A 19,366-nucleotide genomic window follows, 5' to 3' on the forward strand; every position below is an offset into this window, starting at 1 on the left:
GAATGTGTGCGAATGGTGAATGTTTCCTGTAGATGTAAAAGCGCTTTGAGCAGTTGTTAAGACTAGAAAAGCGCTATATAAATACAGCACGTTTACTTTTAATAATACGTAGCAGTGGTGTGACAAGTTCCCTCTCCTGTTTCTATGTGACCTTTTCTGATTTGACTGTTTTCTATGTTTCATTCTTTTATTGTGCGATATGTTGTTTTACTCTTGGTTTCTGATGTGAAGCACTTTGGATACCTGCTGGTTACTGTAAAGTGCTATATAAATAAATGTTGATTGATTGATGTTATTAAACTTGAAACAAGCTTATTTAAAGTGGCAATGAGAAGGGTTCTCATGTTCTTGCATAAAAATGGAGGTGCTCGTAGCTTTATGAGGTGTTTAACAAATTGTGTAGCTTGGTCGCTAACCAGATCGTAAGTTATACCAACTGCTGAATTATAAAATCAATATGGTATCTTCCTTCTATTGGGACTGTCTGGGTCTCTAGTGGTGGAATGTAACTTAGTACATTTCTAAGTATTTCTATTTTATGCTCCTTTATACTTCTACTTGACAACATCTCAGAGACAAATATTGCAGCCCAGTCTCATGGCAGTTTGTGGAATGGTCATGTTATTGAATATTGATTCATGTACAGGTCACGTTAATGTTGTATTTTTCATGTGTCAATTACGAATTTTGAATTAATGCATTTCAATGATCACAAAAGGATTATGGTAGCAAGTAGTATCAAAAAGTCCAAAATCCGTGCAGGGAGGTTGGTTGGGGTGTTGCATGAGTTGGATGAGTCAAACAACAGGACTTTCACTCGTGTCCCTGTGTCCAGGGATCGTGTCCCGTGTGTGGTGGTCCGTCCTGTTGTTGTCACCGGCGTGTGGCGGTTCATTTCCCCGTTGTTGTGTCCCCCAGAGCAGCCCAGTGTCATGGCATGTCATAAAATCGTCACTTTCAAAAATTGTGACATGTACACAAGTTAATAAATCAAAATTCAACACTGATCAAAAACAACACTGATAAAAAGTGATGAATTATAATTTAGTAATATAACGAAATGGGCCATTCTGCATAATGAGTACTTTTATTTTCCGTACTTTGAGTATATTTTGACACTTTTGTACTTTTAGTTCAGTATAATTTTGAATGCATTACAAAAAGTATTGTTACTCTTACTTAAGTGAAAGCTTTGAATAGTTTTTCTACACTGCTGTCGGCCTTATTCCTTTAAAGGGCAGCACTGTCCAGAAAGTTGGAAATTGGGGAATGGCAAATAAGTTCACTTAGAGTTAGGCAAATTTTGCATAATATGGCACATTTACTTCACCTCTACGAGTGGATCCACAGGTTTTCATGATGCGATCAAAATTAATAAACATTGTCTCTTTCGCTTACAGTGTCACAGTGATGAAGCCCCTCCCTATTTATATTTAATGCATTGGTGCATTAACCAGACAGCATTTTATTTTAATATCTGAATTCTGAGAGTGAATTTTTGAAGGCTATAGTGCCCTTAAAAAAAACCCTAGATGGAATGAAAAAAGTAGTGTCCTCAATGCACTGCTGGATTTAAAGTAAACTTTTGATTGTCTACCTTATAGGGAGTGGATGAGTGAACAAGGGAGTGATTTCAAACACAGTGACCGTTTGAAATGCTAATGTGACTGAGCCTCTAGTCTGACATTTCAATAAATTGCCTTCACCTTTTTTTCATCTAATCTAAAACCAGATTAGAAGACCCCATAGCGGCGGTGCACACCTTGTTTGCCAAAAGAAGTTTGAACAAAATCAAGATTGAGTCAATCTGGGCATTACAGGTGTGTACTGGAGCTCTTGTACGTATATTGCTGCTTTGTTCCTCCCTCAGCCTGGCACACTGAGGGATGACTGGGCTTATAGCTGTCATTTATCAATGCCTCTGTGGATTTAGGCCAAAGATAGGACATGTTAAGCCTAGTTTAGCACAAAATGTAGCACACAAAAAGCCCCTAGCTTTGTTTCTAAAAAAGTAAAAATAAAAGGGTGGGATTGGTATAGATACAAATAGATATACTGTAGATACGTCTGAGCATCCCTTGCCATCATATCATTCCATATAGTATGCCAGACAGTAAATGTGTCTGGCCATCCTCTGATATTAAACCCTTGTGTTGTCCTTGGGTCAAATTTGACCCATTTAATAAAAGAAAAGTGGGTTTCTTGCAAAAATATTTCAGGAAAATAAAGTGGATTGATCCACAAAACGCTCTTCACAAGTAAAATAAATGATCATCAGCCCACTGCTTTCTTTAAAATTTGATGTTTTATTCAATTTTATAGCATTCAAAAACTATTTGTTATGAAAGAATGTTGAAAAAAAGTGACAAAAACGTCCGCAAACGCTTCAAAAACGTGGGGGGGATATGCCCTCAAAAACGTCAAAAGGCGCCAAAAATTGGACAGAAACATTGGAACAAGTGACAAAAACCCTTTTCAGTTTGGAAAAAGACGACCGAAACTTTGAAAATGTAATTAAAATTTTGACCCAGAAAAACAATAAATTGCACGGTTGACGTGAAGACATCACAAGGGTTAAGGACATCAGCTCTAACCCAGCTTGTAGAGAGGCAACAAATCCATATTATAATACAGTATAACAATTTGTTTTTAGATCATTTCAGTTTTGCTCATCATCCTTCATGTAGGGATGCATTTGAGACTATTTGTAGGCATTGTTTGCCTGGTTGTGTTCACGTTTGATGATCAAACACACTGAAATGAACATAGAGACAGTTTAATGCAGCCTCTGTAACAAGGCCATAACAAGTGGGACAATGTCATATAGTAAAACAATTTACAATCATAAAACCTGCCTTCACAGTTTTTGTTCCCCAGCATTCCATGCAAACATCAGCTTGATTAGGAAGGGAGGGTTGTGTTTTGGGATGCAGTGGGGAGCTGCTCTGCACGCGATGCTGTCTGCTACTGTGGACCTATGAAGGTCCGTGTGTGTTCACATGCACACGTAAACATGGGTGTCCACTGTATTTTGTACAGCGTGTGCAACCTACTGTACATCCAGACAAACTGGGTGTCTGAATATCAGTACTGAAAGCTGTGAAATTGGAAAAGACAGAAAAATCCAGTCCCCTAGTTTGTGTGTTTGTGCACATCTGTAGGAGTGCTTTGCTTCAGACACTACCTTCTATAAAGTCTGTGGTTGGGGCTTGCGGCAGCAATGAGTTAACCAGTCTGACACTTACAGACACAAGATGTAAAAGTGTGAATATTAAGAGTGCATAAACATGGTATACCATTCATTCAATTATGATTTGAAATAGTTGTACAGCCCCTTTAATCTGTCAGCAATTCAAATGGTGTCTCATGGCCACAGTTATGATAAATGTGGATTTTAAAACAAACATCACAGGATATCCAGATACATCCTTGTTGTATGAAAAATAGGGTCACAGATTTTTTTTCTATTAGGTTTAACTGAATTGTTTTGTATTGATAGTTTGTTAGACATAAAGACCTAATAAGAAAGCGTGGACTGCAAAAAATAGAACATTAGAAAATTAATTAATTTCTTTCTTTCAGTTAATGAAGCCTGACTGCTCATTGCCCTTGCCTGTGTGTGTGTGCGTGTGTGCGTGTGTGTGTGTGTGTGTGTGTGTGTGTGTGTGTGTGGGTGTGTGTGTGTGTGTGTGTGTGTGTGTGTGTGTGTGTGTGGGGCGGTGAGTTTACTAGCACCCAACACTGTGTAAAGTGACAATGAATCCGTGCTCTCATGTTTATGTCCTGATTACTCTTTCCTTGAAATCTCTATGGGGCCATTTAAAAACCAGTTGCTTGTTACATCTACAGAATGCTGAGTTAACAGGAATTGTGTTTTGTAAGCAGTCTGCCCCTGCATTCATCAGGAGCTATAATACTGAGTGAATTATGCTCTAACAGCCTATATTAATACATTGATCTGTCATCATAATTTGTTTCTGACTTGTAATTGCTGCATATTCATTACACATAAGTGTTTTAGTTTTGAATAATATCAAAAACCTGAAGCCTTCAACAATTGACAGATATCACACGTTTACATTGTACAATCCCTTCATGCAGCATTATGTAATCAGTATCAACTCACCGGGGCGCCATGAGCTCCAGCAGCTCCAGCAGCACCACTGACTCCCTTCTCTCCCTGAGGACACAAAACACACGCCCGTACCCTTTACTTTACAGTGATGTGATGAGTTCCGCAGGATAGCGTTGGTCTTACAGTATTTGATCAGTATCACTTATTCCCATAGTCCTGTGAAAGAATACACAACTGAATAGAGCATAAGATTAAAACTAGGGATGCACGGATATGAAAATGTTAGCTGATACAGAGTTTCTATGATATTCATATTTTTTAAATGGTGAAAAACACGTCTAATCATTGAAATTAAAAAAAGGTTAGTCTTTAATTTAGTTGCATAACATTTGGAATAGCCCATGAATCACAGATGAACCACATTTCTTCCCCCTTAAGTTACAGGGACACCATAAAAAACACAAGTGACTAAAAATGTTACTTTTAGTGTAAAAATTAATGAAAGTCCAGTTTAACTCAGATCTGTGAAAAAGCTTATCAATAGGGTTAGGGTAGCTAATCTACTGTAATCTAAACAAAAGTCAGTCTGTTGCAATGAGAGAACATAATTGTTAATTTGACTATTTTGCAAATTTGAAATGTGTGCAACAATTTCTTTTAAAGACATTGGGTCAGTAAAAAGCATGTGAGGGACACCTGGGTTGGCTCCAATTCCCAGCTTTTTTAAGCTTGTGCAGTCTCTAATTGTGACCATTTCTCATTTTAAATTTAAAACATAATGCAATATTTGTGTTTTCTAATGTTAAAGGCGGTGGTTTTAACAAGTGTACACTGTACAAAAACATACTTGTACAGTGGACAGCAGTGGTTTGGATTCCTACACTGCATTACAAAGGTTGTACTTTTGCTCGTTTACTTGGGAATCCTTCTTATTGTATCATACTGCATGTACACAGGGAAACTTAATTCATCTGTGCTACTAGCATCTAAGGGAATGGTTTGGATATGGCGTGTCGTGAGTTTATCTGTGCCAGTGATACTGACGCATGAACACCAGGCGAGTCTTGTGGTCAGAGATCTTGCAGTGAGGCGGGAGCTTGTTAAATCAAAAGTGAACAGCAGCAAACAAACACATTTTAAGCCACAACACACAAGATGCCAAAATCCACTCTTTGGTTTTCCTTTAAGACCTATTTACTGGTTAACTATGTTTGTGGAAAGTCTTACGACGCAAGTGGTATGTGAACGTGTTCCAGTGTGTACCGCGGTGATACACATGTATAACAAGCTGTAAAATATATTCTGGTACTGCCAGCCATCCATTTGTTAAGTTACATGATATTCCCAGTATATACATGTGTGTCATACAACATATATATGTATGTTGTTGTGGTGTCCCAACATACACACCATTATATTTTCTCCGGCTTTTGTGGAATCACAAATCTTCACTAACCCCAACTTTGGTCAGAAGTATATTTAAGCCATCTATTTAATGTTGTAGTTTTTAAGTTGTTTTTTTGGGGGGGGTCATGTCCTAACCAGGTCAGGTGACCAGAGCTGCTCTGGCTGAGCAGACACTGGGGACAATGTTGATGCATTAAAATACAATTTGGTTATTGAAGAATGTGATCAATGATTGCAAATGGCTCTTATACTGTAATGTAAATATTTATTTATTTTATTGTCCCAATAACCCCCAAGTCTACTGGCTCCTACTGATACTACTGGTTCCTATTGGTGCTCATCTGATATATCTGGCAGAGGGACGGTGTATGTGGGATTAAGTCAAAATAAACTGTGTGTTTATGGTAATAAAACAGACAGCACAGAACACATGATGATTTTCAGATCTTGTGAATTCAACTTAAATGTAGTCATGTATTGTATTGTATTCCAGAGTGGGATGGCCATCACTGTTGAACAGGAGATCAGGGCATTGGCATAGTTTTATCTATAAGGCCGTGCTAGGTCTGTTGCCATCCTACATCAGTAGTTTAATCACATGGAGAAGTGTTGGTTCCTATTCATTGCGATCAGATGATCACTTGCTGCTCTTTTTTCCATTTGCCCGTACAAATCTGGGAAAAAGGGCTTTTGTCTACTCTGCTCCTTCTGCATGGAACTCTTTGCAAAAAGACTTGAAATTATCTGAATTTATTTCCTTAAATGCTTTTAAATCCAGATTGAGAGAACCTGAAATGACCTGTTTACATTGTAAATGTTTTTAACTATCTGTGTTGTATAACTTTTAAAATGTAATTGATTGTGTTTTTGTCTGCCTGCTGGCCAGGACTCCCTTGAATAGGGAAAAGAGGTTTTTAACCTCAACGGGACCTTCCTGGTTAAACAAAGGTTAAAAAAAAAATGTAAAAAATCTATATTCATATGTGAAACTCTGCAGGTCCCACAGAACCATATGTCTCCTCTGAGGAAAACTCTCCACATGATTCCCAAACTGTCTGTGCATTATGGCGGAGAGAGAACACATGTGGTGAATGTGACTGGACATGATAGTCAGAGCCTCTAACACAGCCAGCTATTATGTATGATAATGTATTCTTTCTGATCCCATCATCCAACAACCAAGATCCAAGGCCACGATAGTACCAAAAGTGCATTTGGCACTGGCCCTGACACACTGGGCAGATTGCACATGACTGTGATCTGTCCTTGATTCAGAAAATAGAGTGCCAGATGTTAATTTGCTTCAACGTTATGACCGCTTTCTAACCACTGGGGGCCACTTACAATTTAATTAAATTAAATTAGATTATTTAATTAACTTGATAAAAAAAAAATCCTTAAATTTCACAGTATGGATTAAAACAGGACCATGTCCTAATAGGTTTTGACAAGTAGGCAAAATAACTAAGATAACTGGTTCAATCCCTGTCCCTGCAGTCAAAGTGTCCTTGGGCAAGACACTGAATTGAGTTGCCCCCAATGCTGCACCATCGGAGTGTGAATGTCTGTGAGTGTCTATCTGATGAGCAGGTGGCACCTTGTATGGCGGCCTCGGCCACAGTGGATGAATGTGCATGAATGCTGAATGGTTCCTGTACGATGTAAAAGCGCTTTGAGTAGTCGTTGAAACTAGAAAAGTGTAATGTAAGAACAGTCCATTTACATTTCTTTGTCTGCGTGTATAGTCTTGAAATATGTTTTAATTGGTTAATCTAAAACAAATGTCAGTGCTCTGCAGGCCTTCCAATATGACACCATGAGGTTTAAAGCACGTTATTTGTGTTCCCTGCAGACACAGAGGTTACCAGATCCCACCAACATATATTTTAAGTGCAGAGCTCTGCATGTTGGCAGTAAGGAAACAACTGAATTAGCTCTCCACTGCGTCTGTTTTCTTTTGAAGTGTCTCGCTGCACTACGCACATAAACCCATAGACCTCATAATTACACAGCCAAGACGCCCACCACGGCCCAATAAATGACAAGATGACATACATTTATGAATGACTAGAACAAGAGAAAATAGACAAGTGCACAGAGACCGGTTGAATCTGTGAGCAGACTAACCTGCTACTTCCCTCTACCACATATTGTTAAAGACTAAAGAGACTGCTTGACATCTCTGAGTCTAACTATACTTGAATGAATTCTGGTAGTGGTTCTAAAAGAAAAGTCAATAAAATATAAAGGAAGCTAGCAGAACAATACAATATCAAAATAGAGTCTATTCCTGAACAGGTTTTATAACAGAGGATCCAACTAAACAGTGTCTATGGCAATAGACACTGTTTAGTTGGATCTTTGGTCCAACTAAAGGAGTTCAGGTATTTCAGGGGATTGTTCAAGAATGAGCGTACGATGGAACACAAAATCGATAGGTTCAATTGGTGCAGCATTAGCAGGAATAGAGATTTAAAGACAAGGAAATAAAGAGACAAAAAGGATCCAGTTGAGGTAGTATCTGACAAGAATTCCTTTGGACGCCTCCCTTTAGAGTTTTCTTTTTTAAAGATTATTTTTTGAGCATTGTAAGCCTTTACTTGAAGGGAAAGTTAAAGATATTAAAGGTGAGAAATGATTTGCAGCAAAGGGCCGCAGGTCAGAATCGAACCCTGGGCCACTGTGGTAAGGAGTGTGCCTTTGCACATGGGGTTGCATTCTCAACTGGGCAGGCTACCAAGGCGGCCCCCTTAAGAGGTTTTTACAGGCGTCCAATTGGTGGGAGACCCCAGGGCAGACTTAGAACATGCTCAGTAGGGATTACCTTTCCCATGTGTCCCGGGAACACCTTGGGTTCTGGGTTCTGGGTCCTGGAGGAGCTGGAAACTGTGGCTTGGGAGAGGTTTCTGAGAAACGTGTCCTTCTTCAAACATAGTGATATTTATTGTACAAGTCTAGGGTTGTGTGCATACAGGGTATTAAACCATCGAGTACCCGTGACAGACAAAACTGAGAATCTGAGCTCTAAAATCCTTGGTCTCAGACCTTTTGTTGATGACAATGCACCGTGTCTGACCAGAAGATCATCTTTAGGAAAACCACAACTTCCACAGCCTTCTGCTGCTTCCTGCACCACCCCTACCTCCTTATGGCCTAATCTTTTGGTATTGTTAATTTAATTAATAACTGCTCAAAGATCAGAGCCTTTTCCATCAAATCTAGAGAACTACTGTATATAACCATTTGCAATGAATTTGTTGATGATAAAAGCAAATATCAACTGATTATATCAACCATATATTTCTCACCCCCATTCTTGTTATACCATGCTGCTTAACTGCCCTATAGAACCTTAAGAAGACCTGCCAACTGCTACAGGTCTGAGTGTCCACCCTCCATAGCAAAAAAATAAGAAAAAGAGCATACTTCCAGCTAGGCTGATTAATTCTAACCTCACATTATGTCACTAACACACGTATCCTGTGTGTTAGGTGTGTATGTGTGTGTGTGTGTATAGTGGTGGGGGTCAGTATGTGTCTCACAGGGCTGCCAACTTTTCCAGAAACCACGGAGTGAGATTTGGGGGGGCCAACCCATATTTTGCCGCGTACAAAGCAATTTCTATGGGTCTTTATCCTTCAGGGTTTAAATTGGGATTTGTTATATGTGGGGGGATGGGGCTCTCCCTAGGGGGGTCTGGGGGTATACTCCCCCAGGAAAAGAATTTGAAAAATAAACCATTAAATGGCCCTTTCTGGAGAGTTTTTTTGCAAAAAAAATGGAGAAATCAAGTCTTGCATAATATGTGCAAAACTGTAGGGTTAAGAGCCTTTGCATTGTTGTAGTATCAGCAGGTTTTAGCATTCAGCATTTACATTATTAACTTCTTATGACATAAGAACTGACCCAGACAATGTGCCAAACATATTGAACCACATGAAGAGACAGTAGCATATGTCAGCAACAGCTGAGAAGATTTGGGTCTGTGGTGAACAGGTCCAGGGGTCCCTGGTGTAGGGACCAGGGACCCAAAGTTAAATTAATGATGAGGGATCAACTAAGACCACTGAAATTCTAAAGAATGAGAACCACTGAGTTGCATAAATTCTAATCCTTTAACCTTTGTGCCAAGGCTCAGTAATGTTTGGCCCTCATCCTCTGTGCCCCACTTACTGTATTTACTTTTTTGTGAAAATAAAGACTATTTGTTCATTTAAAAAAACATCAAATTAATTATTTACAGTTACATTTAGAGATGCACAGAGGTTAGAGAAGTACAATAGTGGCCCAACGCTGCAGTATGTATTTTATATATATATATATATATATATATAATATATATATATATATATATATATATATATATATATATATTATAGTATATATAGTACAGCTCAGATGTGTTTCATCAGATTTCTGCTCATATTTACAACTTTGTGCACATTCAAAATATAACTCCTCCCGTCTGCTGTGCATGTCATTGCTCCGGTGATATGGTGGATCTCATGCAGACCGTCTGACAGACACAGAGGCCCATTTGGGTTTCTGGTCTCTGACAAAGTTTAGAGGTGTCCGTACGCTGCTCTTTATCGGAGGACTACACGGACGCAACGCGTCACTGCCCCCCCCAGAGCGAGTCCAATAACATGAACTGAAGTTGCTACACTACCAGCCGCGCTGCTCACCTCTATTGTTGAGAGAGTGGACACGAAGCGACAGACGGGTCTGTGATACTCAGAGCTCAGACCTGAAGCCGGGGAAATGCACCTGGGATGGCTCGTGCAAAAATGTTCTCAGTTTGCGACAATTCGAAACCACAGACAGGGAGCGCTCTTGAACCTCTCACAGTCTCTGAAAGCACAACTAGTCGATCATAAGTGGCTCAACAGGTAAAAACATAGATAAACACATCTTTCAGAAATTTGACCGACCGGGTTGACACTTCGGCGTGAGAAATCGGGGGTGTGGCGTGTGAGCGTGTGAAACCAGTCAAATGCGTGTGTCTCACGGCCAATGCGTGAGAGTTGGCAGCCCTGGTCTCATTTCCCTCACTCTAAGCATTTGCAGTTTACAGTACATAAGCAGCACAGCACCTCCTTATCACCATGATTACTCACCTCATTCAATAGTCTAATGGGTGATGGGACAACTATTACATGTCTTCAGTATAATGTATAATTCTGGAAATAGATTTCCTTTTAGGCATTAAGGATTCTTAAAGTAAAAGGCCTGTTTATTTTTAGCATAGAAAATGTTAGGTGTCACTTTGAGCACTGTAATTAAATTACAGTGTCTCTCATCCTTTTTGTAGTAAAAATAATGTCAACATCTACAGTGTGTTGTGTGTGTGTATTGAAGGCAGAAGGGAATGATGGACACAGTGTGACCGGGTCCCACAAAATCAGGCATTTTGGGCTGCAACAATCTCAAAAGAAGGCTGTGAAATCCTGGAGGGATTGGGAAATGAAAATAAACGGTTAATTGAGAGCTAGCAATAAAGTTGCAAGAGAAAGTTGCAAAAAAAGTTAATTATTTTTGTATAGTTCTTTAAAAATAAAAAATAAAAAATGTTTTGGGGAGAATATAACTACTCCGGGCTGAGTTTTCCTAGTAACCTTACCAAAAAGGATTACTATTACTGTTATATTAAATTAAATTAAAACGTCTGGTGGATTTAAGACAAAAAATTATAATTTATTGAATGAAATTTGAACATGTCCATCAGTTTCTTGTTTATCTTTACATTGTTAGTTCATTTATCCTGACCTGGGACACACATTCATATGGTTTGATAAAGTTGGCTACTTTAACTTATCATTGCACTTACATTGACAAGCGTAGTGTTGTCTCATCTCCTGTTTACCAAATCAGTATTTTTTCAATAACCCTGTGACCCCCAGGGGGTCTGCACATCTGTACTTGTTCTGTACAACTGATGATTTGAAGGTCTAATAGCCTGGAGATCTGTACCTTACATATGTAGTTAGGAGGTCTCGAAACTTAAAGGTGCACTGTGAGTCCCTGCACGGTTTCAGCGCAATTTCATTTTTGTCTCAAATTGTAAGCATCTCCCCTTGATCTGCTAGCTGCCTGATCCCTGATACACTGTGAAAAAGCCCGGTCTCTGGAGACAGCACAGGGGTCGCAAACGTCAAACAAACACTGGGCCGAAACAGCCTGTGCTCCAAAATACATCAGATCACGCCAGCCAATCACCAACAAGATGGTTGAGGAAGAGGGTGGGGGTTAGTGACAGTCAGTTAGGCATGACAGTTGCGGAAACATAGGGGGAGGGGCAAGCTTTTACTTGGAACGGGGCACAGGGTTTTTTTTAAGCACAGGGTTAAAAATAAACCTGCCCTCTGATTTGTATAATATTCCCATTGTAAACACTAAAACATCTTTCCAAAGGTCTTGTTACAGGTAACAGTTATACTACTAGTAATTAAAGGGAAGGACTATGTAATATACAGTATATGTATCCCTCTGTGACATTGAAACCTCACACAGCTGCATCTGAAAATCCATAATTGTGGGTGTAGAAAACCCAGTCCGTGATAATAAGAGACCTACACCTACCACTCAGCTGATCATCTTCATCTTGTTTCACTTGAGTGTGAAACATCAAATCCAAAATTGAAATTGAAAGTATGTATGTATACATGTTGCTGAAAGAGAGCAGTATAATGTGTGTGGGAGTGTGTGATTAAAGACCATGCTGACAGCCTTAAGCCTTAGACAGTATGTCTAAGTTAAGGCCTCATTAACGTTCAATGGAGCTGTCATGGATGGGTGGACAGAAATTATTTACAGTCAATGGAAGATGTTTCCTCAGGCGGTGACCACACTGCGAGCTAATTTGGTTCTCTACAGATAACATCTGGATTTCCCCCCTCCGTACTTTACTATGCTTGGGTGTTCTCCACCTGGCAGTTGTATGGGAACTGGCTTAATGCTGGGCTTACACAGCAGTATTTACAAGCCATATTCCAATGAGACACTTTTACAATAATTTCACAAGACATCTGTGATATTAAAAATAACACATTAATGGCACTGCTGTCGCCAGGATTTCGCAAATACTGAAGTTGAGTCCAAATCTTCCCTAAAAAATGTTTGACTAGACACCAAAAAACATTTCTCAAATAAATTATTTCATTTAATTTATATTCTCCAGGCTGATCTAAATTCTGTTTCAAATAAAAAGCCTTAAAAAAATCCACTGTGTGGTGACTGGAGAATGTGAACTTCTCCTCAGGTCATTAAAATCCCAAAAGTCCTAGAAACAATACTGAGGACATGACCTAAATTCTAATTTCTTTTAAGCCAACAATTAATATATGAATAAAGACCATAATTGTTAACTTGGCTGGAGAGGGAAGGCTTTGCGACAGCATTCAAACCTTATTGTTGTAAAAAAAAAGATGTGAAAACCTGAGGCATTTGATGTCACATTGGCCTTTATGCCAATAAAGCCTCTGATTTTATCAAAACATTAGTCCCGCATTGCCAGACCTTCCACCACAGCGCTGCAAAGGAGGGTCTGGCTAGTCCACACAGCATTCCGGGATGGAAGAATCATTGGCATCTTTAAACCAATCACAGTCAGCATGGGTGGCGCTAAGTGCCGGACGGAAACCCGGTGCCACTTCAAAAAAGTCTCGGCAAGGAACTTGTTTTGGTGAAACGTGTACATTCAAAAAGTGTTTTAGCTGAGGCCGCCTCTCACCCAGTAAGAGCGTTTGCCCCACATAGGCTGAGTCCTGCAGCAGCTGAGGTTCGACTCCAACCTGTGGCCCTTTCCTGCGTGTCATCCCCTGTTTCCTCTCTGTCCACTGGCACTAATAAAGGGAAAAGCCCCCAAAACATAATCTTAAAAAAAGTGCAACAGAAAACTCCGATTGGACAGATAATCTGGCTAGCTGCCTGGATTTACCCTGCAGAGATCTCAGGACCAGGTAACCATAGTCCTCAGAAATCCACCGGAGTTTAGAATGCCAACACAAAGAAAGAGGAAGGTACCGGACATCCTGCTGAAAAGAAGGACATCCGGCAGAATTTCCGGTTGCAACTGAGCAATCCGGTAAGTAGAACGTTATGGATATAGACTCAAAACATCAACCATATGGCATGGTAGGGAAAACACTTCCTGGGCCTTGTGTAGGTTAAGCTGCCTACGAGCACAAAAATGTAAAAACACAATTTTTTATTTTTTTTTATGGGGATATGGACCTAAGTATCCACAACGTCTTAGCTAAGAGTATCAAGTGATTTTGGATTTATATTAAAAAAAAGCCTTTAAACTTACAAAAATCTGTAAAAAAACAGAAATCAGTTGCAACACAAAATACATTCATTTCATATAGGACTTTTATAAGCTGAATCATTCTAACTGGGCATTTAACAGAAGGCAACACACACCTGAATTCACTTTTGTGTGACCCTGTTGTTTTAAAAAAAGTCGATACGGAGAACAGTCAAAGAAATCCATGTCCAGCCCGGAGCCAGATCAGCATCAACAGACACACACTAACACAGCTGTGGAAATCTTTTACCAATTGTTCAGCATGTTGCTCTTTGATCGAGCCGTGCGATAATGAGTTTCTGCATCTGTGAAATCAGCCTAAAAGACTCCAAATGACCTCACATGATTTCTTATGCTCGAGCTGAATTGAAACCTTGTTAGACCTGGGACGCTCTCAGCTCACCTGTGGAGTACTTCTATTCAGACTGCTCCAAAATAAATGTCCTCGTCAGTCTTCAACAAATATTAGTGAAAAGCTAACATGTGCACCCAAAATAGTTCAAATAAGTGCAGCCAAAATACTTCATATGTTTGCTTCAGTGATTCATACCTGGCCAGTTTGGTCAAAACAGGGGAAAATTGGATTCATTGCAAACACATTGGAACTCGGGTCATATGATTTGCATGGTGTCACAACAGGACAGAGTCACACTGAGAGTGATCAGTGTGAGAATAAATATACCACTGATTTTAATGTCTCATCCAACATGTTATGAAGTGTCTGCTCTTAATCTAAAACTAAATCTTAGTCAATAACAACAGACTTGGACAAATAAACCCAGTATTCTCTATTAACTGGAAGTTAGAGCCACTTCATCGCACAGATCTGAGATCATTTAAACTGTGACCTTTTAAGCGCAAAATTACACTCAACAAGCAATTAGTCCTCTTTAAAGCACACGTTGCTGTGTTCTGGTAAAGGCAGGCTGTTTCCTGTTGATCATTAGGATGCTCAATGTTCCCTGACGTTGCAGGACGAGATTCTGTTTGTTAGTCTTGTGCCTGTCTGATGGAACCCGGGTCAGGTCAAGACTAGATTGTTCAAGGAATGTGTGATAAGTGAACCATCTAGCCAGTCTTATGTAGTCTAATGGTCTTTATCTTTATCTTAACATAATGCATTCATTAAAGAAGATGAAATAGAAGCAATGATCTAGAAACTACTGTAAACATGATATCCACACTGAACCAAACCTTTGGTGGTCAAATGTGGACCACATATACTGTATTCTACAGTGTATGGTGCAATTCATAATGTTCACGTGTTGTCACAGCACTATGAGAACGCCCACCTGGAGGGCAAAAAGAAGCTGCCCTCCACTGTCCGTCATGAGTCAAATCAACATTTACCACACTGTTGCCAAAATATCACATAGTTGTTGTTCCATTGGACGCACAAACAGAAGACATACAAGCCTGGGTTGTGTTTCTATAAAATCCCCCAGAGAGGTGGATGTTGTAGATTTGTGCAATTTATATGTGCCGACATTCCACTGATAACTGACACTAAACTGACCACCAATGCAACAAACGACTGCGGTTAAGCTAACCATATCTCCCATCTTCTACATGCTCAAACCAGCTCATTTCATTTAAACACTTTTACTCTGCTCCCGGACAATTCCCTCTGCTCTGCCGGTCCTGGATTCTACACAATATACTGTATATTGCTAATTTTATGTAGCTAAACATCGCTAAAGTAGCCAACAGCTCCGGAACGTACCGCTGTTTATAAAGTGGAACTTATTAAGTAGTTTACGCTGTCTGCCTATCAACTCCATGAACAGATTATAGAAACTTTTACCACAGCTTCTTTTAGAAAGGCCACTGCAATAATTTGTGTAGATTTTCAAAAAGAAACATTTGATAATAGATGTTTATTTCTGACTTCCGATGTTAGCTTTGCGTAGCTAACGTCTGCATGCTAGCGTAGCTAGCGTCTGCGTGCTAGCGTAGCTAGTGTCTGCGCGCTAGCGAGCCATCTTTTCCCCAGAATCGTGTCCGATGGCAGACAGAATTGCATAATGAAATGCAATCCAACAGCATCAACAAAGTGACTAAAAACTATGAATAAAGGAGCTTAGGAAAAATCAGGACCTAGGCTAAGGTGACCAGATTTCTCAGACAAAATCCGGGGACGTTTTCTGCTCAGAAGCGTATTTACCTCCAAAACAAGTAGTGTTTTTATTTTTGTAAAACTTAAAATGGGGACACTAGACCTAGAGCTGTTCTTATTAGGGGCAAGGTCTGATCCTAGACCCACCCCTGCTGCTACTTCCTACTCCACTCCACTACACCTCAAGATAGAAAGTTCTAATATTTCAAGATAAAAAATCCATCCTTATACTTCAAGATAAAAGGTCCTAATATTTCAAGATAGAAAGTTGTTGTGGTTTGGGGTTTTGTTTGGGTTCATTTTGCCCTTTTCTTTGGCCTCCTTGTGTTTTTGTCTTTGTTTTCTCTCTGGTCTTATGTTGCTGGTCCTGTCTTGTGTTTCCCTGTGCCTGTTTGTTCTACTTCCTGTTTTATTTTCTGATGGGTTGGTTTCCTGTCTTGTTTTGTCTTGTCTAGCTTCACTTTGTTTGTCTGATTGTCCAGCCCCGCCCTGATGTGATTCACCTGATGTCGCACCTGTTCCCCATTACCTCGTTACCTCTTGTACTTAACCTCTGTGTTTCCCTTGTCTTGTGCCAGATCGTTTTGTCCCATGCCGCATGAAGTCCTGTTCGTCTACCTGCCTGTTTACTCAGCCTTCGTGAGAGTTGTGTCGCATCTTCCCTGTGAGTTATCCTGTTGTTCCTTGTGCAGTTTCTTTGTCTTTGTTTTGGCTTCCCCGGACCAGTTTTTGGATTTTTTCCATGTGGGACTTTTTCTTCGTTTTTGTTCCTGGATTTGCCAGCTACTGTTGCCCCCTGTGTTTGCCTTATTCTTCTGTTAATAAACTCCTGTTTACCCCCGCTTGCCTGCCTGCCGTCCTCATCTCTGCATTTGGGTCCAATCCTCACTCACCCATAACAGAAAGTTTTAATATTTCAAAATAGAAAGTCCTAATAGTCCTAATATTTCAAGATAGAAAGTCCTTATAGTCCTAATCTTTCAAGATAAAAAATCCATCCTTATACTTCAAGATACAAAGTCCTAATATTTCAAGATAGAAAGTTTTAATATTTCAAAATAGAAAAAGTCCTAATAGTCCTAATATTTCAAGATAGAAAGTCCTAATATTTCAAGATAGAAAGTCCTTTATAATCCTAATATTTCAAGAAAAAGTCTTAATATTAAATAAAGTCTTAATTTTCCTTTGACATTGATGCAGTATTAAACGAGATCGCTACAATGGAAGTTAACAGGATAATTGTCCAGCTTGTATTTACGTTCATAAAAGTGCTTGTTTAGCTGCTAACAGAAGTGTCTGACAACATTATGGGAAGGATTTCTAAGGAAGTCGACCTTTCTGTTAAAGATTAAGATCCTTTTTAAAACAAAAGTCCGAAATTGCGTTCGCTAAACCCACCAGACTCCATGTAAATAATCAGTGATTTTAGCATCGTAAAACACGGCTTCTAAAACCTCTCTGAGCACCGCTGGCTCTGGCTTCCTGGAGCCTGCGTGTGTTGGGTGTGCAATTATCGGCTACGTTTTGTCAGTTTTTTCTTTCTTTCATTCCAATTTCGGGTCTTTCAGTCACAGTGAAAACCGGGGACATTTCCGGGGACAGATCCAGCCGGTGACAGGTAGCCAAAATCGGGGACTGTCCCCGGAAACCGGGGACGTCTGGTCACCCTAACCTAGGCCATCTGAGGGTTGTATTTTTAAAAAAAGTTATTGGTAATGATATAGGATACAAAGGTAAAATATATTTTTTTAATTTATATTTTATTCACTTTAAACATCAGATGACGTGATTCTTTTCTCTAAAACAGATAGCCCTGAGTCATTATTACATTAGTCGTGACATGCTTTCCTGTGTACACATATCCTATACAAGTACTATTTGGGCTGTATGTGTGTTTTGTTTATTAACCTATTGTTGTGTTTTATGTATTTGTGTATTATCTTTATTTCGCTCATTTCCTTTTTCCTTTCATTCTATATTTTTTTCCCGATGTTAGCTTTGCGTAGCTAACGTCTGCATGCTAGCGTAGCTAACATCTGCGCGCTAGCATCTTTTCCCCAGAATCGTGTCCGATGGCAGACAGAATTGCATAATGAAATGCAATCCAACAGCATCAACAAAGTAACTGAAAACTATGAATAAAGGAGATTAGGAAAAATCGGGACCTGGGCCATCTGAGGGTTGTCCCCCCAAAAAAAGTCTTTAAAAAATCTTAGTGGTAATGATATATTATATAAAGTTAAAATAATTGTGCAAGTAGTAAAACAATACAAACGAAAACGGGGCAAAAAACAAATGCGTTTTAAGTAAGAAACATTTTGAGTCCCCCATCCCTTGCCTCACAATGGTTTGGTCCACTGCCTAGTTTACACACATGTCCACTAGGAGAGTTTAAATCACTTCAGTAGTTGTAGAACACCAGAAAGCACGCTGGCAAGGATATTTTATTCACTTTAAACATCGGATGACATGGTTCTTTTTTCTAATACAGATGGTGCTGAGTCATTATTAAATTAGTCATGACATGCTTTCCTGTGTACACATATCCTCTACCTATCCTATGCAAGTTTACATAGTTTTTTATCTCTGCTTACTAACTTTTGCGTGGAGTTCCATATATGCTTGGTGATCTACATTTTTTTATTGCATTATCTACATAAACAATGGATCACAACAACAAACAACCATACACTGTGACTCTACTGCAGATACGTTCAAAATAAAAGATATGTTAATAAAAAAAACAATATGGGCGCCATTAAATTTTTTCCTAAAATGTGTATTGCCAATGCAAAGTAATTCTTAGGAGGATTGGATGAATGGGAAACACAGAGAACCCATTGGTTAGGATTTAGTTAGCAGTTGGATGGAGTTTGTGATCTTCAAAAATAACTCAACAGTGAACGGCTTACTGTCTTTCCTACACACATTCACCACACACCCCTACCCCCAACCACCCACACATGGGCACCAACTGTGTGCTGTTTTCAGCTCCCTGTGTACCACCACCCTTCAGCTGGTGTAAAGCACTTCCAGATTATTGGGGAGAAAGTAGTTTATTATGATAACAGGAAGAGTTCCAAATTACTGAGCAGGGTGGCTGCAAGTCAAACTGGTAGAACAATCAAAGAAGTTCAGAGAAGACTCAAAATAGCATTGCCCACTTGTAGCTGGTGGGCGTGCTCACATGCTTGCAGATGTGTGCATGTACTCTTTCATTTAGCCACTTGTTCTTTTAAAGTAACCATAAGGGAACACCCCATTTCCAATATGAATGTGGCCTGCACTCCTGCAGTGGTGTTAATGTCACTGACTGATGGAAGTGGAGAGTGTTTTCAGATTTACTGCATGACTTTACATGGATGCATGTAAGTCTGTTTGAGAATATCTCTGTAGTTAAATAATGATTTTAAGCACAATGTGGGAAAAGTGTGACTGAGAGATTGTTTCTTTTACTTTCACA

At 39.5% G+C, this 19,366-nt stretch overlaps 1 protein-coding gene across 1 annotated transcript in view; it reads right to left on the reverse strand.

Annotated features, from left to right (window-relative positions):
* si:dkey-225n22.4 (collagen alpha-1(XXI) chain) overlaps positions 1–19,366 on the reverse strand; it is a 105,970-nt gene that overhangs the window by 38,538 nt on the left and 48,066 nt on the right. The window contains exon 19 of the mRNA XM_032504384.1: positions 4,127–4,180. Coding sequence (XP_032360275.1) covers positions 4,127–4,180 — 54 coding nt within the window. The remainder of the gene's footprint in view (positions 1–4,126; positions 4,181–19,366) is intronic.

This window comes from Etheostoma spectabile, chromosome 22, assembly GCF_008692095.1.
Source record: "Etheostoma spectabile isolate EspeVRDwgs_2016 chromosome 22, UIUC_Espe_1.0, whole genome shotgun sequence".
Lineage (NCBI taxonomy): Eukaryota > Metazoa > Chordata > Actinopteri > Perciformes > Percidae > Etheostoma > Etheostoma spectabile.